The following is a 23,892-nucleotide window of genomic DNA, read 5'->3' on the forward strand; positions in this document are numbered from 1 at the left end:
AGGAGGAGGGGGAGGGGGAGACATGTGGGGTTTTTGGTGCTCTCTAAGCTTGATGGTTTTCTTGCAGATGTTTCATGACCCAGCTAGGGAGTATCATCAGTGCTGGAAGGGTTTGGGGGGAGGAGGAGGAGGAGGAGGAGGAGAAGGAGAAGGAGAAGGAGAAGGAGAAGGAGAAGAAGAAGAAGAAGAAGGAGGAGGAGGAGGAGGAGGAGGAGGAGGAGGAGGAGGAGGAGGAGGAGGAGGAGGAGAAGAGAGGAGGAGGAAGAAGGAGGAGGAGGAGGAGAAGAAGAGAGGAGGAGGAAGAAGGAGGAGGAGGAGGAGGAGAAGAAGAAGAAGAGAGGAGGAGGAGGAAGAAGGAGGAGGAGGAGAAGAAGAGAGGAGGAGGAGGAGGAGGAGGAGGAGGAGAAGAAGAAGACTTGGTAGTACAGGGGTTTAAGGCACCCTGTTATTAAGCTGGTTATTAAGACCAGCTGCCTGCAATTACTGCAGGTTCGAATCTCACCAGGCTCAAGGTTGACTCAGCCTTCCATCCTTTCTAAGGTAGGTGAAATGAGGACCCAGTTTGTGGGGGCAATAAGCTGACTTTGTATAAATATACAAAAGGATGAAGGCTATTGCTTAGCACATTGTAAGCCGCCCTGAGTCTCCGGAGAAGGGCGGCATATAAATCAAATTAAAAAAAAAAAAAGACGAGGAGGAGGCAGAGAAGGAGGAGGAGAAGGAGGAGGAGGAAGAAAAGGAGAAGGAGGAGGAGGAGGAGGAGGAGGAGGAGGAGGAGGAGGAGGAGGAGGAGGAGGAGGAGGAGAAGAAGAAGAAGAAGAAGAAGAAGAAGAAGAAGAAGAAGAAGAAGAAGAAGAAGAAGAAGAAGAAGAAGAAGAAGAAGAAGAAGAAGAAGAAGAAGAAGAAGAAGAGAGGAGGAGGAAGAAGGAGGAGAAGGAGGAGGAGGAGGAGGAGGAGAAAAGAAGAGAGGAGAAGGAGGAGAAGGAGAAGGAGAAAGAGAAGGAGAAGAAAGTGTAGTGGAGAAGGAGGAGGAGGAGGAGAACTGTGGGATCCTTGGTACTCTCTAAGCTTGATGGTTGGTCTTCCAATATTTGGAGGGGCTGCCCCAAAGAAGAGGGAGTCCACCTGTTCTCCAAAGCACCTGAGGGCAGGACAAGAAGCAACGGATGGAAAGTAATCAAGGAGAGAAGCAACCTAGAACTAAGGAGAAATTCCCTGACAGTGAGAACAATTAACCAGTGGAACTTCAGAAGTTATGGGTGCTCCAACACTGGAGGGTTTTAAGAAGAGATTGGACAATCCTTTGTCTGAAATGTTATGGTGTCCTGGTTGAGGAGAAGGTTGGACTAGAAGACCTCCAAGGTCCCTTCCACCTCTGTTACTTTGTTATGCTACTATCTAAGGTAGGATGCTTCTCACCTGCCCACTGTTGACCGCAGCGTGTTGAGCTGAACAGGTAAAAATGACCACGGTCAGGAATTTGGTGAGCTCCTCCGCGGTCGCCAGAGTTGAGGGAGCCCCCGACGCCTCTCGGCTTTGGAACGCTTCTTTGAAGATCTCCAAAACCCAGGCCTGGAGTTCGGAATCTCCTCTGATCCGGTCATCATTCCAGTAATAGTATCTGACAAAGCCTGCTACGAAGCTGGAAGAACAAGGACATTGAGTTGGAAGGTCTTCTCAAGACAGCTTTCCACCAACCTGGTGGACCTCGGACCACACGTTGGGCTTCGATTCCCAGAATCGCCAGTCGAAGGACGAAGAGAGTCAAGTCCGTCCGGTGGTCCCAACAGGTGGAGAAAAATGGAAGACGTAGACCCTCCGAATGGAGGTTGGGTGGCTCAAGACCAAAACTGGCCCAACAGACTTGACCAAGAGTCTTTTCTGACTCAGTCTTAGCAGAAGCACGAAACAGACTCCTGGTCACGAAAAAAAAACCTTTTTATTTACCTCTTGTGAATTAATGGCATCCACCCACCGAAAAGTCCAGGCAAGGAGTTAACTGTAGTAACAGACCTGATCAGTTCCTTGCGATAATTGCCAGGCCGTGAGCTCCCAGCCGAAAGGCTGCAAATTAAGTTCTGGCGAGCATTTTTTGCGGCACGAAACGCAATGAGCAAAATCTCCAGAAATACGAACGGTTGTCTCCTACGACCACCATTCCCCTTTCCTTCTATTTATTTCCCCAGCCAGGGAGGGGCCATTCAGTGTCCGCGTGTGCTTTGCTTCCCGAGTCGACTCCTTGTCCTCCATTGCTCCCCTCTCCTAACTGCTCTGTGCATACCACATGCATCTGGAACAGGCCCCAGCTATTCTTCCTCCTCACTCATCTCAGCCTCCCAAGGCAGCTGCCTCTCCGGCGGCTGGGAAATGTCGGACGGCCCTAGCTCTATCTCTGCGTCCGACGCAGAGCATCCATCAGTGCCTTCCCCGGACTCCAGCGCTGGCCCACGTTCCTCCCCAACCTCCTCATCATCCGAGTCTGCCCACAGCTCCACTGGCAGCTGGTGGGCCACAACAGAGTCACCTGCCTTCCTCTCGGTCCCCCGTTCAGATTTCTGATTCTGTTGACTGCTTCATTATTCTCTTTCTGGTCCTTCCTCTGCAAGGTTAAGCCATGCTTGACTGGGTTTAGAAGCTAGGAAGATTTGAACCTGGTTAGTCTTTGGGTCAGATTAACCTGGTTAATCTTTGAAGTCTCCCAGGATGGACTTCATGATCACAAGCTCATTCAGACTCAGCTGGAGGGGGAGGTTCATTTGATCTGGCTACAGCTAATCTTCAACTTACGACCACAATGGAGCCCCAAATTTCCGTTGCTAAATGAAACAGTTGTTTGAGCGAGTTTTGCCCCATTTTACGACCTTTCTAAGTTGTTAAATGAATCCTTGCAGTAGTTAAGTTAGTCACACGGCTGTTAAGGGAATCTGACTCCCCCCCCCCCATTGACTTTGCTTGTCGGAAGGTCATAACAGCAGATCACGTGAACCTGAGACATTGTGACCGTCCTAAATATGAGCATCCGAATTTTGATCACATGACCTCGGGATGCTATGACCGTCATGAATACGAGCCAATTGCCATGCATCTGAATTTTGAATATAGTACAATGGTCATGTGAAAAATGGTTACAAGTCACTGGACACCACGAATGGTCATTAAATGAACTGTTGTAAGTCGAGGACTATCTGTATGTATCCTCTCTGGGTGGACCTGAACTAATATGAAAAAACCCAGGCAGGTTAGATTTGGATGGAAAGATATCAAGAAATACCAAGTTCTTATTTGGCAGAAGAAGACAATAGCAAGACGTTGAGACATTGTGTTCCTGTCGGAATACATTTGATTGAAATGGTATTTTATGTGCAACAACCACAGTTGTGTTCTGCCAGTAGATGGCAGTGTTTACAAGTTTGGATCTACAGTGTATGCTCTAGTAGAGTTTCCTGTTAAAACAGTTAAGCAGTAAAGCACATGGTGACTGTACTCTGTTTGATCTGTGATGATATATATATATAAACAGAATTTCTAACAGTTCCCAAGAAAACTGTGCGGTTGATCACGGAGACATCCGAGAACGTCTTCAGAAACCCAAGACCAGACCTCACCTCTCTATGGCGGCCCAGATCTTGGTGGCATCATCTCGATAATAATAGTTGGCGACAGAGTCAACTCCACGAGCCTTGATGTCCTCCGGCAGGCAGAGCGAAGAGTAGGTCAACTGTTGAACCCCTCGGCTCACCAAGGAACCGATCCCTTCAAATCCAGCTGAGGTGGCCTGCAAGAGGGAGAAGGTTGAGTTGCTCACGGGTAGTCCGTGAGCTCAACGTACCATTGCCTAGCGAGAGGGTGGTTAAGCGAATTCTGCCCCCCGCTCCAGTTTGGTGGCCTTGCTCGCCACAACTGTTAACGGAATCACTGCCGCAGTTTAAGTGAGTGACACCGTTGTTAAGTGAATCTGGATTCCCCGTTGAGTTTGCTCGTCAGAAGCTGGACACCCCCCCCCCCCGGGACACTGCGACCGTCATAAATACATGCTGGTTCCAAATACAGGCTCCAGCCATATCTCTACCTACCTACCTATCATCCATCCCTCTCTCTCTCCATCCATCATCTATCTATCTATCTATCTATCTATCTATCTATCTATCTATCTATCTATCTATCTATCCATCTATCCATCCATCCATCCATCCATCCATCCATCATCTATGAAGCTCCATCCATTTCTCTAGCTACCTATCTATCCATCCATCCATCCATCTACCTATCCATCCATCCACCCTATCATCCATCTCTCTCTCCATCCATCCATCCATCCATCATCTATCAAGCTCCATCCCTCTCTCTAGTTACCTATCCATCCATTCAACCATCCATCTATCTACCTATCTACCTATCTATCCATCCCTCCATCATTTAAGCTCCAGCCATATCTCTACCTACCTACCTATCATCCATCTCTCTCCATCCATCCATCCATCCATCCATCCATCCATCCATCCATCCATCCATCCATCATCTATCAAGCTCCATCCATCTCTCTACCTACCTAACCTACCTATCCATCCATCCATCCATCCATCCATCCACCTCTCTCTCTACCTATCTATCCATCCCTCCCTCCATCATTTAAGTTCCAGCTATATCTCTACCTACCTACCTACCATCCATCTTTCTCTCTCTCTCTCCATCCATCCATCCATCCATCCATCATCTATCAAGCTCCATCTATCTCTCTACCTACCTGCCTACCTACCTATTCATCCATTTCTCTACCTACCTACCTACCTACCTAACATCTATCTGCTCACCCGTCCGTCCGTCATCTATCTATCAAGCTTCTTAGCCACCCATCTCCCTCTCAGAGGGCTCTGGGAGGTTTTATCAGTGCTCTTATAACTACTCTAAATGAATGGCCGTAAACCGAGGACTACCCACTACCCAAGCCTCACTTGAGGACGAATTGAACTCGACATGAGCTTAATTGTTGCTCAAATGCCTTTAAACCCTTTCTTTGTTAAAACTGTTGTGGAATCCAAAAAAGAGAAGGAATGGAGAAGTGCAGGGATAAAAAGAGGCCAGGCAGAGAAACTGCCCCAGAAGGTCCACCTTACCTGATCCATCATGCCACCTTTCCTGATCAGACGGATCCTGGCTAATATGTTGATCTGGAGCGTGTATCTTATGTGTGGAATCAGGAGCTGCAGAGGAGGAGGAGAAGCAATGAAGGTAGGTATCTGAACCTACCAGGTGAATAGGATGTTCTGTCCCCGTCTCACACACGCACACAAACAGTCAGCCAGGAGTTAAATAAAACTTGCAGACAATAAATTCCTTCGATAACAGGATTGGCAGCAACCTAGTAGCTGCTTGCAAAGAACTTTACTCACAGAGGGAGGTGTTCCTCCTCCGTCAGATAAACCAAAACAAATACACAAAGCCACAGAATTGTCAAGTCCAGTCCGTATTAAATCCAAGACAGGCAGATGACGTAGTTTCAGAGATACAATGCGACTCGCTAGTTGTTTAGTTTTGTCCGTCACAGAGCCTGAATGGCCACCACACCCCCTTTTATCCCCTGTGGGGTGTGGTCCAGTGACTCAGCTTAATTTCTGGCACGCCTCCTTTTCTGCTGCGTGCGCTTGTCTCTCTGACGCTGGCGTGGATCCAGCCAAGACTTATCTCCGTCACTGTCCGACTGCGACTGTTCAGAGATACCTGGCTCCTGGCCGATCTCTTCTCCTTCGGGAGACACCTGAGGCATTGCCAGAGAGGAAGGTCCTGGAGAGGGAGGCCTGGCCAACTCCTCTCCTTCACCTTCGGAGTCTTCTCCGTCCGATAAGACGGGCTCGGGAGTCGGAGTCACAACATAGGAAACCTGGATTTGCACCTTCCAGAAGTAGATGGAGATGAGGACAGGGAGAAGACCTGAAGGGGACCAGTTCCTGAGGGTCAAAATAGGGGAACATGCTTGGTGGGACACGTCTCTCCAGGACAGAATAACAGAACGGCAGAGTTGGAAGGGACTTTGGAGGTCTTCTAGTCTGACCCTAACTCATTTCAGACAAATGGTTGTCCCCAATCTCTTCTTTAAAATCGCCACTCTTGGAGCACCCACAACTTCTGGAGGCAAGTTGTTCCACTGATTAATTGTCAGGAGAGGACATAGGACAATTTAGTAGCATTTGAAGTCCATCTTCACCAAAAGAGAGACCCTCCCAGAGTGCACTTAAATTTCAGATGGACGTGACATCGTGGTAGGTTTGTCCAACTTGAAAAGAAGGAGGTGGGCTCCATACTTCACTTTGGAATATACCACATTCCAGGAAGGAAAGTCAACCGAGTGAAGATGATGGTTGGTTGCACAGCCAGTCAGATGTTCAGACAGGATTTGGCCTTTTTTGTCCACCTCTTGGGTCCTTCCCAAGGACCCAGGATAGGCAGATGTGGATGTTTGATGGGGTTGAAGGCCACGTCATGGAATGTCAGCCCTTCCGAGTTAAGCTGCCTTTTGCAATTGACTGACAGGGATTTTGTCAATGCCTTCTCAATCAAGCTGCCTTTTTGCAATTGACCAATGGGGATTCTGTCAATGCCGTTCCCAGTTTTCCTTCTGTTCACAATTGACCGATGGGGATTTTGTCAATGCCGATGGCGTTCAAGAGGCGTTTCCAGATGTTTTGGGACTGCACCTGATGTCAGCACTCCAAACTACATTCGTTCCAGTGCTGACATAAGGAGGAGAAGAGGGGGCAGCTGGCAAGAGGATGCTTGACTTTCCACCTACTTATTTTCCCTGAAGATAATATCCCCTAGGAGATGGGATGGGAGGGGGGACATTCCTGGGAGCTGAAGTAGTAGATATGGGGAGAGTGATTTGGAAGATGGCCAATGAGACGCAGAGGATTGGGGAACAGAAAGGGAAGGTTTGTGGTCAGGAAGTCAGTGCTGGCTACGACGAAGTCGGGGGGCCAGATTGTCGTGCTTAACAAATGAAAGATTTCATCAAAGACTATTTGTTTGGAAATGCAATTTATTTGAGACGACACTGAAACCTGACACCAATAGTCCCGTATTGGGACTATTTTGCTTCCTTTTGCTATGGTTTTATGATTATTTGGGTCATTATTATTCAAACAGGGTGTCCCTCGTTATTTCATATCAAGTTGTGCACTAAGCTTAGTTGTATTCGTTTCATGGACAGCCACCCCAAACCTCGCATTATGGGGAAGCCGGACGAATCCGATGACAATATTCCTGTTTACCTGCGTCACAATTCATGTGAAATCCCCCCCCCCCAGTGATCTGTCTCCGTTGTGCCCTACCTTGAACACTGGATGGCACATGGGGAAGTGCCGTAGAGTGGCCATGGTGAAGATCTCAGCCATCAGGTGGGTCTTCAGCAGGTGAGAGATGTTCTGGTGGACCTGGAAATCGGCATTGCGGACCCACATCTTAGCCAAGGTCCAATCCCAGTGCGAGTCACTGGGAAGGAAAATGGGACTCTCGGCACCCGGGATTTGGCTGAGCTGCGAGAAGGAAGAATACAAAGAACGACAGGGGTAGAAAAAAGGATGAATGAGCAAGGAGATTGAAAAAAAAATGACATTTCCTCACCCTTCGCGTCACTGATTGCTTTACCAGAACATTTATAGAACAGGGGAGAGGAGTGGTGCGGTGGCCTAGAGGTGGAGCTCTCGCCTCACAATCGGGAGGCTGGGAGTTCGATCCTAGATAGAAGCAGATACTTCTCTCTCTGGGCACGATGAGAATATATCTGCTGAACAAAACTCCGTATTGGCGACACGAAGGGCATCCGGCCAGTAAAACACTCAGCTCCATTCAGTTGCCCAGACTCCACCCCACAAGGGATTATGAGGTCGTTAAAAGAGGATGATGATATCAGCCTAAATGCTGAGTGGTGCGGTGGCCTAGAGGTGGAGCTCTCGCCTCACAATCAGGAGGCTGGGAGTTCGATCCTAGGTAGAAGCAGATATTTCTCTCTCTGGGCACGATGAGAATATATCTGCTGAACAAAACTCCGCAATGGCGACAGGGAAGGGCATCCGGCCAGTAAAAAACACTCTGCTAACTCCATTCAGTTGCCCAGACGCCAACCCGTGAGGGATGATGGGGTCGTTAAATGACAGTGATGATTTATAGAACAGTGGACCGTTCTAGGTAGCCGTCCACTTACGACCGTTCATTTAGTGACCGTTCACAGTCACAATGGCGCTGAAAAAAAGTGTACTTACGATCAATTTTCACTGTTTGGTTTTACCTGGATTGCTATCGGTACGAGATTGCCAGAAGATGTCTGGTGGAAGAGGCACAAAGGGACAGCCAGGTACTGCTGTTCCCCTTGGATGACGTTGGTCGGGATTCCTTGGAGGATCTTGTAGTCCACTATGAAGATGTTCCCCTTCTTTAAACAGAAGAAAGAGAAAAAGAGAGAGGGGGGAGGGAGGGGAAGGGAGAGACAGAGACAGAGAGAAAAAGAAAGAGAGAGACAGAGAAAGAAAGAAAGAAAGAAGTTATAGAGTTCCTTGCTATCATCTGAAAACCAGCCAACCCTCACTGTCAAAAATGCAGCCCACAACAAGATGTTTCTGTGTGTCCATGGGGAAAGTTCAGAAACATCAGAAGGTGGCTTCAGAAAGACCAGAAGGTCAAGAAGGTGGCTTCAGAAAGACCAGAAGGTGGCTTCAGAAAGACCAGAAGGTCAAGAAGGTGGCTTCAGAAAAATCAGAAGATCAAGAAGTGGCTTCAGAAAGACCAGAAGGTCAAGAAGGTGGCTTCAGAAAGACCAGAAGGTCAAGAAGGTGGCTTCAGAAAGACCAGAAGGTCAAGAGGTGGCTTCAGAAAGATCAGAAGGTCAAGAAGTGGCTTCAGAAAGACCAGAAGGTCAAGAAGGTGGCTTCAGAAAGACCAGAAGGTCAAGAAGGTGGCTTCAGAAAGACCAGAAGGTCAAGAGGTGGCTTCAGAAAGATCAGAAGGTCAAGAAGTGGCTTCAGAAAGACCAGAAGGTCAAGAAGGTGGCTTCAGAAAGACCAGAAGGCCAAGAGGAGGCTTCAGAATGATCAGAAGGTGAAGAGGGTGGCTTCAGATAGACCAGAAGGTCAAGAGGTGGCTTCAGAAAGACCAGAAGGTCAAGAGGTGGCTTCAGAAAGACCAGAAGGTCAAGAGGTAGCTTCAGGGGTGGAGTCGCAACCACAACTTCCCTCTATTGACTCTCCCTGGAGATTCCCCAGTTCCTCCCCAGAGAAAGTCACTAGGTCAACACAACCCTAATGAGATTCTTGGTGGAACGCAACCGCAAGTCACTCGAGAAAGCTAGAAACCATGTCCCAGTCACCTGCACTTCTTCCGAGAGAGTGGTGGCTTTTCCAAGGGACTCGGCGACCATCTCCTGGGTCACAGGGAAGTTGGCCGGGATCTCCATGCACTTCTCAATCACCAAAGGATTGACCCCATTCAGATACTGGTAGCCGAAGAAGGTATCTTCTAGCCAGTGATCAGCAACGTACTCTGGAGAACCGGAGAAAATCGAAAGCAAAATGAGGGTGACTTTCTGATGGATTATGAAGATCACTCTGAAGATCTTGAAGGCCACTCTGAAGATCTTGAAGATGGGAGGATCTGGATGGAGAATTCTTGGAAGATTAAAAACACTCTCTTCGTGCATTCTTGCAGAAAGGAGAAGGACATTATTTTAGGGAGACAACTGGGATCTCGTGTCCAATTTGAGTAGGAATGCAATTAGGAGGAACAAGAGCTTGGGATTCCTCACAATTAGAAGAGGAGAAGGTCTTGGAAGACCTGGAAGGGGAGAAGGTCAAGCACTCAGGTTTTAAGCCAAAGATCTACTTCCAGAACTACAACCAGATCAATCAACAGGTCAAAAGCTGTGGTGTTACGACTGACTCTCCTTTCACAACATTCAAGATGGCCGCCTCTCTTTTCCGATAGAGGGACCTGCCTAGTCCAGGCTCTGCACGTCCATTTTATCTGGGACGAATTCTGGGATTTTGTTTGTGTCGTGTAGAAGAAGAGAAGGGAGAGCTGGAGGTGGAATGAAGTGTGTCATCAGCTTAGAATCGTTACGTTGTCACAACTGGTTCACGGCCAACTTCTGAAATCTGTTGACTCTTATCTGGCTCCAATTTAGCATTGAACTTTAAACTGACTAGATTCTCATGCATAAGCATGAGAGTTAAAGCTCTGAACTGCAACTTAACTTGATCCTCTACGCTAACATTAATCTAGTCAACTAAAGTTCGATACTCAGTAGGTTAATGTTCCCCATAGTGGCTGGGGAATTCTGGGAGTTGAAGTCCACAAATCATAAATCATACTGGCTGGGGAATTCTGGGAGTGGAAGTCCACCCATCTTAAATCAAACTGGCTGGGGAATTCTGGGAGCTGAAGTCCACCCATCTTAAATTAAACTGGCTGAGGAATTCTGGGAGTTGAAGTCCACCCATCTTAAATTAAACTGGCTGAGGAATTCTGGGAGTTGAAGTCCACCCATCTTAAATCAAACTGGCTGGGGAATTCTGGGAGTTGAAGTCCACCCATCTTAAATTAAACTGGCTGAGGAATTCTGGGAGTTGAAGTCCACCCATCTTAAATTAAACTGGCTGGGGAATTCTGGGAGTTGAAGTCCACCCATCTTAAATCAAACTGGCTGGGGAATTCTGGGAGCTGAAGTCCACCCATCTTAAATTAAACTGGCTGAGGAATTCTGGGAGTTGAAGTCCACCCATCTTAAATTAAACTGGCTGAGGAATTCTGGGAGTTGAAGTCCACCCATCTTAAATCAAACTGGCTGGGGAATTCTGGGAGTTGAAGTCCACCCATCTTAAATTAAACTGGCTGAGGAATTCTGGGAGTTGAAGTCCACCCATCTTAAATTAAACTGGCTGGGGAATTCTGGGAGTTGAAGTCCACCCATCTTAAATCAAACTGGCTGGGGAATTCTGGGAGCTGAAGTCCACCCATCTTAAATTAAACTGGCTGAGGAATTCTGGGAGTTGAAGTCCACCCATCTTAAATTAAACTGGCTGGGGAATTCTGGGAGCTGAAGTCCACCCATCTTAAATCAAACTGGCTGGGGAATTCTGGGAGTGGAAGTCCACCCATCTTAAATTAAACTGGCTGAGGAATTCTGGGAGTTGAAGTCCACCCATCTTAAATCAAACTGGCTGGGGAATTCTGGGAGTTGAAGTCCACCCATCTTAAATTAAACTGGCTGAGGAATTCTGGGAGTTGAAGTCCACCCATCTTAAATTAAACTGGCTGAGGAATTCTGGGAGTTGAAGTCCACCCATCTTAAATTAAACTGGCTGGGGAATTCTGGGAGTTGAAGTCCACCCATCTTAAATTAAACTGGCTGGGGAATTCTGGGAGCTGAAGTCCACCCATCTTAAATCAAACTGGCTGGGGAATTCTGGGAGTTGAAGTCCACCCATCTTAAATTAAACTGGCTGGGGAATTCTGGGAGTTGAAGTCCATCCATCGTAAATCAAACTGGCTGGGGAATTCTGGGAGTTGAAATCTACCTATCTTAAAGCAGGCTGCCTGGGAATTCTGGGAGTTGAAGTCTACCTATCTTGAAGCATATCGGCTGAGGAATTCTGGGAGTTGAAGTCCACCCATTTTAAATCAAACTGGCTGGGGAATTCTGGGAGTTGAAGTCCACCCATCTTAAATCAAACTGGCTGAGGAATTCTGGGAGTTGAAGTCCATCCATCGTAAATCAAACTGGCTGGGGAATTCTGGGAATTGAAGTCTACCTATCTTGAAGCAGGCTGGCTTGGGAATTCTGGGAGTTGAAATCCACCCATCTTAAATCAAACTGGCTGGGGAATTCTGGGAGTGGAAGTCCGCCCATCGTAAATCAAACTGGCTGGGGAATTCTGGGAGTTGAAGTCCGCCCATCGTAAATCAAACTGGCTGGGGAATTCTGGGAGCTGAAATCCACCCATCTTAAATCAAACTGGCTGGGGAATTCTGGGAGTTGAAATCTACCTATCTTGAAGCATATCGGCTGAGGAATTCTGGGAGTTGAAGTCCACCCATCTTAAAAGCCCCTCAATTCTGGAGCTCCGTGTTCTGTACTCCAAAATAATCTTCATTACCCTCCTATGTCTTTCACGCATTTTAGCCAACCCCTAGATCCCTGGTCTTCCCGTATTTTTCCCCCTTTGTCCTTCTCCTCCGATACCAACCTGAAACCAAGGTCTTGTTGAACCAGAAAACCTTCCGGATGTCCTCCAGCCTTTTCCAGGAATGGCGGTAGTTCATTAAGCCTTTTAACCTGAACTCCAACCGTCTGAAGAGCAAAAGAGAAAAGGGAGATCAGGATCCACCGTTTTTCTTCACGGAGGAAGCAAGTGCAAAATGCAAAAGCTTCCCCTGTCAACTTTGGTGAGAGAGGTCTTGGTGATTCTTTCACTGGGCCTACATGAGCCACCGGTACATAAACAAAGATCAAGCCTCACGCTCCCTTCCGGCACTGATGACGTTCCCTAGTTGGGTCATGAGACGTCTGCAAAGAAAACCACCCAACTCAGAGAGTGTTGTGGCCCGCCAGCGGCCTGCGCAGATCGTGGCTGATCTTGACGACAAGGCGGCTGGTGTGGTGTTGCGCCAGCAGCCTGCGCAGCCAGCGGTCGCGTCGGACAGCAAGGAGGCTGAAGAGGATGTGTTGGCCTTCAGAACCTCCAGAGGCTCCTTCAAGTAGAGAGAGCGAAGTGGAGGAGCCTCTCCTCAATGCTCGGGCACGCAAAGGCTGCCAAAAGGCAGGAGTGGCTACTCAGGAGGAGGAGGTCTCCTCGAGAGTAAGGCTTGAGGATAATTGGCCACTCCCCTTAGCCTATTTAAGTCGCACACCGTTAGTAATTTCTTGCTGGAAACAACGTGTAATTATTACAGAGCATTTTGGAGAGTGAGTGTCTTTATCGTATCTTGTTTTCTGGGCTGGTTGCCAACCTTTGCCGGACTTTGTTCTTAATAACTTTGACAAGGACCCTTTGCACGGGAAGCCTGCATTCTTGAAAGGGGTGTGTTTGGAATTAAACAGTGTTTGCGAAGCTTGGTGTGTGTCACATTCTCTGAGAATCCAAAGCTGGGGCAGAACACAGAGCGCTCAGCACTCACCGGTCCTCCTCCTCCTCCTCCTCCTCCTCCTCCTCCTCCTCCTCCTCCTCCTCCTCCTCCTCCTCCTTGTTGTGGCCCCGCCCTCTGAGCCTATCTCATCGGAGGAAGAAAGCTCCGAACATGAGGAAGAGGAGTCAGCCAGGCCTCCCTCTCCAGGCCCCTCCCCTCTGGCACTGTCTCAGGTGCCGGCGGAGGAAGAGGAGATTAGCCAGGAGCCAGGTGTCTCGGATGAGAGCGAAGGAGAGCCGTCATTCCTGGATGCACGCCAACGAAGGCGTGATAAACGGTTGCAGCAGTTAAGGAGGCGTGCTAGGGATTAGAACTGAGTCACTGGACCACACCCCAGAGACTATATAAGAGAGGGTGGTGGCTGGTAAAACTCCGTGACGAACAAAAACGAACTTGAACAACGTCTGAAGCTGCCGAAAGGGATATTGTTTTGCTGGACTATTTGCAATGCGTATGTAATTTTGTGTTATCTGTAGCAGTAAAAGCTCTTGGCAGACGGTGATTATATTGCTGCCAAGTTTGAGATAACGACCTGTGTGCGTGCCAAGTACTTTCTGAACCTTCGGCTGGCTGTGTTTGTGTGTGTGTGTGGACGGGGACAGATCACTCCTCCTCTCCACAATCCCCCCTCCCTTCTGGCACTGATGACGTTCCCTAGTCGGGTCCCAAAATGTCTGCAAAGAAAACCACCCAGCTGAGAGCGCGCCCGGAGCCTCCCCAGTTCATCCCTGAGCCACGAAGATTTCGGTGGTACCCACGTCAGTTTTGAACGCGCCATGAAAGTGCTTATCTTGGTCAAGGAGAACTTGATGTTGGTGTTCATCTCTTCGATGGTGTCCACCGCCACGCACCGGGGCAAGCCGGGAGCGAATTCAGTCCATCTTGGATTTCAAAAGGAGATATTAAATTGCATTCGCGGTATTGTTTTTATAGCAGCGATCACATTGGTTTTACAGGACCCCGTAAGGTTAGATCTCAATTTACGACCACAATCGGGACCAGAACCACTGTTGGTTAAGCGAGTCGGTCGTGAAGCGAGTTGTGCTTCATTTAACGACCATTTTGGCTGCGGCCGTTAAGCAAATCAAGCTTCCCCCTCCCTCCCCCACGTTTGGTAATCTGGAACGGTCACAAAGGGAAATCACACATTCTCCGGGGACTCTGCCCTGGTCATAAATGTGACGACCTGCCATAAATTTGAGGAGGGATTGCCCATAAGGATGAGGAACAGTCATAAGGGCGAGGAACGGTCATAAGGGCGAGGACATGGCCTTTTTTTCAGAATCGTGGTCATTTTGAACTGTGGCTAAAGCTGAGGCAGTTTGTAAAAGTATTTGTAAGTCGAGGAGTGCAAGTTCAGTGGCTAATTTGAATAACAACCGAGAGGAAACCTCACTCCCTTCTAGCACTGATGATATTACCTAGTTGGGTAATGAAATGCCTGCAAGGAAAATAACAAAGCTCAGGACAAATGCAAACATTTCTGCAACTTGTCCTGGAAACAAATCAGCCATCCACAGACACACAGAGATAAATCACATTTACACACGTCTGCTGAATGGCAAAGAGGAGGCCACGGTGTGTGTGGGTGAGAGGGGGGGGAAGAGAGAGATGGGGGGAGAGAGGGGGGAAGAGAGAGATGGAGAGAGATGGAGAGAGAGACGGAGAGAAAGAAAGAGATGGAGAGAGGGGAGGAAGAGAGAGAGATGGAGAGCCGGGGAGAGAGAGAGGGAGAGGGAGAGAGACGGAGAGAGGGAGAGGGGGGGGGAGAGAGGGGGAAGAGAGAAACAGAGAGAGAGAGAGATGGGAGAGAGAGAGAGATGGAGAGAGAGAGACGAGAGAGAGAGAAAGAGACGGAAAGAGAGAGGGGAAAGAGAGAGAGAGATGGAGAGAGAGAGAGATGGGGAGAGAGAGAAAGAAAGAGATGGAGAGGGGGGAAAAGAGGGAGATGGAGACAGAGAGAGAGATGGGGAGAGAGAGAGATGGAGAGAGAGAGATGGGGAGAGAGAAAGAAAGAGACGGAGAGAGAGGGGAAAAGAGAGAGATGGGGAGAGAGAGAGACGACGAGAGAGAAAGAAAGAGATGGAGAGAGATGGGGGAAAGAGAGAGATGGGGAGAGAGAGAGATGAGAGAGAGAGATGGGGAGAGAGATAGAAAGAAAGAGACGGAGAGAGAGGGGGGAAAGAGAGAGAGAGAGATGGAGAGAGAGAGAGAGATGGGGAGAGAGAGATGGAGAGAGAGAGAGATGGAGAGAAAGAGAGAAAGAGAAAGAGACAGAAAGAGAGAGGGGAAAGAGAGAGAGACATAGAGTGAGAGAGATGGAGAGAGGGGGAAAAGAGAGTGATGGAGAGAGATGGAGAGAGAGACAGGGTGAGAGAGAGATGGGAAGAGAGAGGGGGAAGAGAGAGACGGAGAGAGAGAGAGATGGAGAGAGAGAAAGAGAAAGAGACGGAAAGAGAGAGGGGAAAGAGAGAGAGACATAGAGTGAGAGAGAGATGGAGAGAGGGGGAAAGAGAGTGATGGAGAGATGGAGAGAGAGAGAGAGGGTGAGAGAGAGAGGGGAAGAGAGAGGGGAAAGAGAGAGACGGAGAGAGAGAGATGGGAGAGAGAGAGAGATGGAGAGAGAGAGAGACTGAGAGAGAGGAGGAAAGAGAGAGAGAGAGACGGAGAGAGAGAGAGAGAAAGAAAGAGACAGAAAGAGAGAGGGGAAAGAGAGAGAGACACACAGTGAGAGAGAGATGGAGAGGGGGGGAGAGAGAGAGAAGGTGTGCAAGCCCAAGTAGAAAAGGGATGGTTAGCCTTACCTGTAGGTGTCCTGCCTGTTTCTCAGCTCTTCCGTCCTGTGTCCCAGCAGGCAGGAGTTCTGGCCGTCATCACAGATCAATTTGCCTGGGAGAGATGAAAAGGAAGGAAAATGTCCTGGGCACTGGATTCAAATTGCGCGTGCCTTTCTCCCAGGGTTCACGGATCCACCGGCAAAGGGCGAGCCTAGCAAACTCAGGGAAAAGAACATCTTTTCCCTCCAAAGTGGACAGGGATGGGACAGGAAAAAAGGGGATGAGTTAGAAAGAGCAGGGGGTTGGACTAGAAGACCTCTAAGGTCCCTTCTCTATTCTATTCTATTCTATTCTATTCTATTCTATTCTATTCTATTCTATTCTATTCTATTCTATTCTATTCTATTCTATTCTATTCTATTCCAATTTGATTTAAGTTTCTGTCTCAGCATAGAAGACCTCGCAGGATTGTTGTTGGGAGATATAAAAAAAGGCATCACCTTCCCAACACCCAGGTAGTCCTCAACTTGCGACCACAATCGAGCCCAACATTTCCACCACTCAGCGAGGCACTTCTTAAGTGGGTTTTTTGCCCCATTTTACGACCTCGCTTCTCACAGCCGTTAACCGAATCACCACCGTTGTTAAGTGAGTCCCAGGATTGTTAAGCGAATCCGGCTTCCCCCTTGACTTTGCTTTGGCAGAAGGTCGCAAAAGGAGGATCGCGTGAGACACACACACCCAGGTACACCACGACCGTCATCAATACGAGTTGCCCAACGGACATTAAGTGTGAAAAAAAACGGTTGTACGTTGCTTTTTTTCAGTGCTATCACGCGTTAGAATGGTTGCTTCCAACGCGTTGGGGATTTTTTGGGGGGGTTATTATTATTATTTTTTAAATGGACTAGATCAGGGGTGTCAAATTTTATGATTCGACTAATCATAAAAATACAACAGCATTAAATAACATGATCATACGAGACCGAACAGTGGAGCTAAATTTCCAGGATCGTAAATAGAAATGGCTGTCGGTTATAGATTGTTGACTGTAGGTTTAAATGGATTTACAGAGTATGTAAAATCCGGCATTAAACTCTAGTATTAACATACCGTATTTTTCGGAGTATAAGGTGCACTTTTTGGTCTCCCAAAGTGGGGTGAAAATATCTGTGCGTCTTATAGACCGAATATTGCTGAAGCCCCACCTGCCCGCCGGCTGTTTTTTGGCCTCTGCACGACCCCATTTCGGGCCTTTTTTCAGCCTTCTTCAAGCCTTTTTTGGCCGATTTTCAGAGCTTTTTTCAGCCTGTTTTTGAGGGTTTTTTCCGCCTGTATTCGAAGCTTTTCTTTTGAGGCCTGAAAAAAGCCTAAAAAATGGGCCAAAAAAAGCCTAAAAATGGGCTGAAAAAAGCCTCAAAAATGGATGAAGAAGCCTCAAAAACGGGCCAAAAATGCCTCAAAATGGGCTAAGAAAAGCCTCAAAAACAGGCTGAAAAAAGCCTCAAAAACAGGCTGAAAAAAGCCTCAAAAACAGGCCAAAAAAAGCCTCAAAAACAGGCCGAAAAAAGCCTCAAAAACAGGCTGAAAAAAGCCTCAGAGAAATGGGCCAAAAAAAAAAAAAGCCTTGAAAACGGGCCAAAAAAAGCCTCAAAAAATGAGCCAAAAAGCCTCAAAAACAGGCTGAAAAAACTTGTTGATTTCCTCTACTAAATTTAGGTGCGTCTTATAGTCCGAAAAATACAGTAGGATGTTGCTTGTTTTCTATCCAGATCAGGCACTTATTTGAGGCCTCATAATTGTAATCCAGTCCAATCCAGTCCTCCCGCAGCACTCTGCTGGCCGAAAACGGGCCCCGCGGAAGCCCCGTGAGGGCCCCCACGCAGCCCGTTTTAGCCGGGAGAGGCACCGCAGGCCGGTCGTTTGATATTTCCAGGCCAGCTCTGCGGGCCAGATTTAAGCATCCTGCAGGCCGGATGTAGCCCACAGGCCTTGAGTTTGACACCCCTGGACTGGATGATCTCACCTGTGGCCTCTCTCAGCTCCAGGGTCTGGTCGTCCTCGATCCATTGGTAGCAAGGAAAATGGAAATTTTGGCCATCCGGGGCGGTCAGCTGGACGAAGTCGCAAAACCATGAATCTTCTGGGAAAAACTGATAGGGTTCCTTATGGAGCCGGATGAAAATCAGGGCCCCCAGGTCACGATCGCTCAAGATTTCATAGTCATCCACCTGAGGAAAGAAGCGAATCCGTTGCAGAGAGGGGGAAGCACGACCTGTTGGATACCAGCCTGTCGAGCACCCACTCGCCGAAACAAAAGAAATTAGGGGAAAAGGGAGGGAGCAGAGAGCCAGCTAGGCTGAGGACGCTCCTGGCATGCGATGGCCCAGTAGGCCCGTTTTTCTTTCTCACCTGGCTCCAGATCCTCTCTATGCATCTGGGGAGGGCAAAAACAGCCTTCCCCACCCCCTTGGAGGTCCTCCGGAGGCCCGAAACGGCCTGTTTCCCAACTTCTGATTGGACAGGAAGTGATTTTTTTGCTGTACCCCGGCCTCCAGAGCCTCTCTAGGAGTCTCTGGAGGCTGGGGACAGCAAAAAAACATCACTTTTCACCCTCCCCAGATGCATAGAGAGGATCTGGAGCCAGGGGAGAAAGAAAAAGAGCCTTGATAGTACAGGGGTTTAGTGCACCCTGTTATTAACACAGCTGCCTGCAATTACTGCAGGGTTCGAATCTCTCCAAGGCTCAAGGTTGACTCAGCCTTCCATCCTTTCTAAGGTAGGTAAATTGAGGACCCAGTTTGTGGGGGCAATAAGCTGACTTTGTATAAAATATACAAAAGAATGAAGGCTATTGCTTAACGCATTGTAAGCCGCCCTGAGTCTCCGGAGAAGGGCGGCATATAAATCAAATTAAAAAAAAAAAAAAATAGGCCTTCCCCACACACCCCCAGGTCCTCTGGAGGCAGGAAACAGCCTGTTTCCCTACTTCGGGTGGGCCCAGAAGGCCCGAAAATCAGCTGGCCGGCACACACATGCGCGCCGGAGCTGAGCTGGCGTGCCCACTGATATGGCTATGCGTGCCACAGGTTTGCCATCATGATCCTAGTATTTATTTTGGGACCAAAAGAAAACAAGACTGGGTCTTGTTTTCGGAGAAATACGGATAAGAAAGCAACCTGTTGTGACTCCGACCCCCGAGCCCGTCTTATCGGAGGGAGAAGGCTCTGAAAGCGAAGGAGAGGAGTTGGTCAGGCTTCCCTCTCCAGGACCCTCCTCTCTGGCAATGCCTCAGGTGTCTCCCGAGGGAGAAGAGATTGTCCAGGCCACCCCAACGATGCCCTTGAAGTGATGTCCCAGTGCCTGGAGGCTGTGCGGATCTGGATGGGGAGGAACAGGCTCAGGCTCAACCCTTCCAAGACTGAGTGGCTGTGGCTCCCGGCATCCCGATATAGTCAGTTGACTCCATCACTGACTATTGGGGGCGAGTCTTTGGCCCCCACAGAGAGGGCTCGCAATCTGGGAGTCCTCCTGGATAGGCAGCTGTCCTTGGAGGAACATCTGACGGCTGTAACCAGGGGGACCTTTTGTCAGGTTCGCCTGATTCGCCAGTTGCGGCCCTTTCTTGATCGGGATTCCCTGTGTACAGTCACTCATGCCCTCGTCACCTCTCGCCTTGACTACTGCAACGCTCTCTACATGGGGCTCCCCTTGAGGAGCACCCGGAGGCTCCAACTGGTCCAGAATGCAGCAGCGCGGGTAGTGACGGGAGCAGCCTGGCGCTCCCATGTAACACCGCTCCTGCGCGAGCTGCACTGGCTCCCAGTGGTCTTCCGGGTGCGCTTCAAGGTGTTGGTTATCACCTTTAAAGCGCTCCATGGCATAGGGCCTAGCTATCTTCGAGACCGCCTGCTGCCACCGACGATCTCCCATCGACCCGTGCGCTCCCACAGAGAGGGCCTCCTCGGGGTGCCATCAGCCAAACAGTGCAGGCTGGTGACCCCCAGGGGGAGGGCCTTCTCTGTGGGGGCACCCACCCTCTGGAATCAATTGCCTCCAGAGATAAGGAGAATCCAAGACCTCAGTGCCTTCCGTCGTGCCCTTAAAACCTTCCTTTTCCAGCAAGCCGGGCTGGCCTAATTTTTTAAGTGTTTTTAAGTGTTTTGTTTATTGTTTTTAATTAATGGGGCCAAATTTATATATGTATATTTTAACTGTATTTTAATATTTGTACTTGATGTTTTTACTTGGCTGTTCACCGCCCTGAGTCCTCAGGGAAAAGGGCGGTATACAAATTCAAAATAAAATAAAAATAAAAATAAATAAAAGGTATCTCCGAACAGTCGCAGTCGGACAGTGATGGAGATAAGTCTTGGCTGGATCCACGCCAGCGTCGGAGAGACAAGCGCACGCAGCAGAAAAGGAGGCGTGCCAGAGATTAAGCTGAGTCACTGGACCACACCCCACAGGGGATAAAAGGGGGTGTGGTGGCCATTCAGGCTCTGTGACGGACAAAACTAAACAACCAGCGAGTCGCATTGTATCTCTGAAACCACGTTATCTGCCTGCCTTGGATTTAATACGGACTGGACTTGACAATTCTTTGACTTTGTGTATTTGCTTTGGTTTATCTGACGGAGGTGGAACACCTCCCTCTGTGAGTAAAGTTCTTGGCAAGCAGCTACTGGGTTGCTGCCAATCCTGTTATCGAAGGAACTTATTGTCTGCAAGCTTTATTTAACCCCTGGCTGACTGTTTGCGTGCGTGTGTGAGACGGGGACAGAACGTGACGCTCGCAAGCAGGAAAGACCGGAGATAAATTGCAAGCGGAAAAGTTGCAAAGACTAAACATGGCTTCTTCGCCCACCGCCCTTGAACCCAAGGATGCAATTCTCTCACCGCTCCGGGGATGAAGTCCTTCCCGGTCTTATCCAAGAGCTGCCTGGGGCTCTCCCCCTTTAAGCCCACCAGGGTGATGGAGACGGAGTCGAAGGTGCCCGAACCCCAAAGCTTCCCGGTAGCGACTCGGACTTTGTACACAAAAGGAGAGGTGGTTTCCGGGCAGGATCGAGTGCTCCGTTGTCTCCAAAAATTCTTCTTTTCCTGCTTGGGAGGAGAAAAGGGAGATCGGTGATGGCAAGGTCGAATTTGGAAGAAATAAAAAAGAAGAAATACAGTGAATTTGGTTCGTATAAATGGTCATCGAATCAGAATCAGGATAGAAGGGACCTCTAGTCTAACCTCAAGCAGGAGATCCGATATTCGTTTTTCTCGCCCTCTACTCTACATGTACACACCCGAACTAGACTGTGTTGTTTCTATGTGTCGTATAATATCTGTGGGTATATGCATGGTTTTATTTTTTTTAATTTTATTATTTTGTCGTGTTTTATGTCATGTGTATTGGAGTGGGTGACCCTTTGAGAGCTGTCTGCAATAAAATTTCATTTTAATGTATACCAATTACTGTACATTCAAAGTGATAAAAAAGTTATTTTATCTTCTATCTATCTATCTATCTATCTATCTATCTATCTATCTATCTACCTATCATCTATCTACTATTCATCCATCCATCCATCCATCCATCCATCTTCTATCATCTATCTACTATCTATCTATCCATCCATTCATCCATCCATCTTCTATCATCTATCTACTATCTATCTATCCATCCATTCATCCATCCATCTTCTATCATCTACTATCTATCCATCTATCCATCCATCCATCTTCTATCATCTATCTACTATCCATCCATCCATCTATCCATCCATACGTCCATCTTCTATCATCTACTATCCATCCATCCATTTATCCATCCATCCATCTTCTATCATCTATCTACTATCTATCTATCCATCCACCCATCTATCTATCTACTATCCATCCATTCATCCATCTTCTATTATCTATCTATTTATCCATCCATCCATCTTCTATCATCTATCTATCTACTATCCATCCATTCATCCATCCATCCATCCATCTTCTATCATCTATCATCTATCTACTATCTATCTATCCATCCATCCATCCATCTTCTATCATCTATCTACTATCTATCCATCCATCCATCTATCTACTATCCATCCATTCATCCATCCATCCATCTTCTATCATCTATCTATCTATCCATCCATCCATCCATCTTCTATCATTTATCTACTATCTACTATCTATCCATCCATCCATCCATCTACTATCCATCCATCCATCCATCCATCCATCTTCTATCATCTATCTATCTATCCATCCATTCATCCATCTTTTATCATCGATCTATCTATCTATCTATCTATCTATCTATCTATCTATCTATCTATCCATCCATCTTCTATCATCTATCTACATCCATCCATCCATCTTCTAACATCTATCTACTATCTATCTAGCCATCCATCCATCCATCCATCCATCCATCTATCTACTATCCATCCATTCATCCATCTTCTATCATCTATCTATCTATCTATCCTTGCTGTGATGTCCCGTTGCCTGGAGGCCGTGTGGATCTGGATGGGGAGAAACAAGCTCAGACTCAACCCCTCCAAGACCGAGTGGCTGTGGTTTCCGGCGTCCCGGTATAGTCAGCTGGTACCATCACTGACAATAGGGGATGAGACCTTGCTCCCCACAGAGAAGGCCCGCAACTTGGGTGTCCTCCTGGATTCACGGCTATCTTTAGAAGATCATTTGATGGCCGTGGCCAGGGGTGCCTTTTATCAGGTTCGCCTGATCCGCCAGTTGCATCCCTTTCTGGATCGGGACGCCTTGCGCACGGTCACTCATGCCCTAGTTACCTCCCGTATGGAATACTGTAATGCTCTCTACATGGGGCTCCCCTTGAAAAGCACCCGGAGGCTCCAACTGGTCCAGAATGTAGCCGCGCGGGTGATTATGGGCGCAGCTCGTTACGCCCATGTAACACCTCTCCTACGCGAGCTACACTGGCTCCCGGTGCTCTTCCGGGTGCGATTCAAGGTGTTAGTTATCACCTTTGAAGCTCTCCATGGCTTAGGACCTGGGTACCTACGAGACCGTCTTTTGCCACCAATAGCCTCCCACCGACCAGTCCGTTCCCACAGGGAGGGACTACTCAGGGTACCGTCAGTCAAATTATGCCGACTGGCGACTCCCAGGGGGAGGGCCTTCTCTGTGGGGGCTCCAACCCTTTGGAATGAACTGCCCCCGGAGATACGGAATATCCCTGATCTCCGTGCTTTCCGCCGTGCCCTCAAACCCCTGATGTTCCAACAGGCGGGGCTAAACATACGAACATGTGAATGATTTTTTAAAAATGTTATCTAATTCTGGGTTTTATTTAATTGGCCAAACTAAGTAATAATTTTAATTAGCAATTTTATGATGTTTGTGTGTCTATATTTTTGTTGACTGTACACCGCCTTGAGAAAGGCGGTATAGAAATATAATAAATAAATAAATAAATAATAAATAAATCTATCCTTCTATCCATCCATCCATCCATCTATCTACTATTCATCCAGAAGCTGTTCCCCTGGCTAATTGACCTCACTGTTAGGAAGTTTCTCCTTAATTCCAGATTGCTTCTCTCCTTGATTCATTTCCATTCATTGTTTCTTGTCCTGCCTTCGGGTGCTTTGGAAATTAAATTGTCCCCCTCCTCATTTAGAAATTATCTATATTAGTTAATAAAGATTATTAAGTGCAAACAGAAATACAAGTAGTCCTCGGCTTACGACCGCGATCGAGCCCAAAATTTATGTCATTCAGTGAGACATTTGTTAAGTGAGTTTTATCCCCCTTTCTTGCCACCGTTGTTAAGTGAATCCCTACAGTCGGTAAACTGATAACCCAGTTGTTAAGTGAATCTGGGTTCCCCATTGACTTTTCTTGTCGCAAGAGGGGATCACAGGACCTGGGGACATGGCGACATGGCGACCGTCATAAATACGTACAACGG

The 23,892-nt window shown here is 48.0% G+C and overlaps 1 protein-coding gene across 4 annotated transcripts in view; it reads right to left on the bottom strand.

Moving 5' to 3' along the window:
- Positions 1–23,892, bottom strand: part of LOC117671255 (polyunsaturated fatty acid lipoxygenase ALOX15B-like) — a 56,257-nt gene that overhangs the window by 2,489 nt on the left and 29,876 nt on the right. For all 4 annotated transcript variants that reach the window (XM_087891636.1, XM_087891635.1, XM_087891634.1 and 1 more), the window contains 11 exons: positions 20,847–21,050; positions 17,974–18,178; positions 15,975–16,059; positions 13,929–14,051; positions 12,231–12,334; positions 9,356–9,528; positions 8,282–8,425; positions 7,326–7,529; positions 5,115–5,201; positions 3,606–3,775; positions 1,420–1,642 (listed from right to left, as the gene is read on the bottom strand). In XM_087891636.1, the coding sequence (XP_087747762.1) occupies positions 1,420–1,642; positions 3,606–3,775; positions 5,115–5,201; positions 7,326–7,529; positions 8,282–8,425; positions 9,356–9,528; positions 12,231–12,334; positions 13,929–14,051; positions 15,975–16,059; positions 17,974–18,178; positions 20,847–21,050 (1,722 nt within the window). The remainder of the gene's footprint in view (positions 1–1,419; positions 1,643–3,605; positions 3,776–5,114; positions 5,202–7,325; positions 7,530–8,281; positions 8,426–9,355; positions 9,529–12,230; positions 12,335–13,928; positions 14,052–15,974; positions 16,060–17,973; positions 18,179–20,846; positions 21,051–23,892) is intronic.

The sequence above is a fragment of the Pantherophis guttatus genome, chromosome 4, assembly GCF_059756535.1.
Source record: "Pantherophis guttatus breed Tessera chromosome 4, ASM5975653v1, whole genome shotgun sequence".
Taxonomy (NCBI): domain Eukaryota; kingdom Metazoa; phylum Chordata; class Lepidosauria; order Squamata; family Colubridae; genus Pantherophis; species Pantherophis guttatus.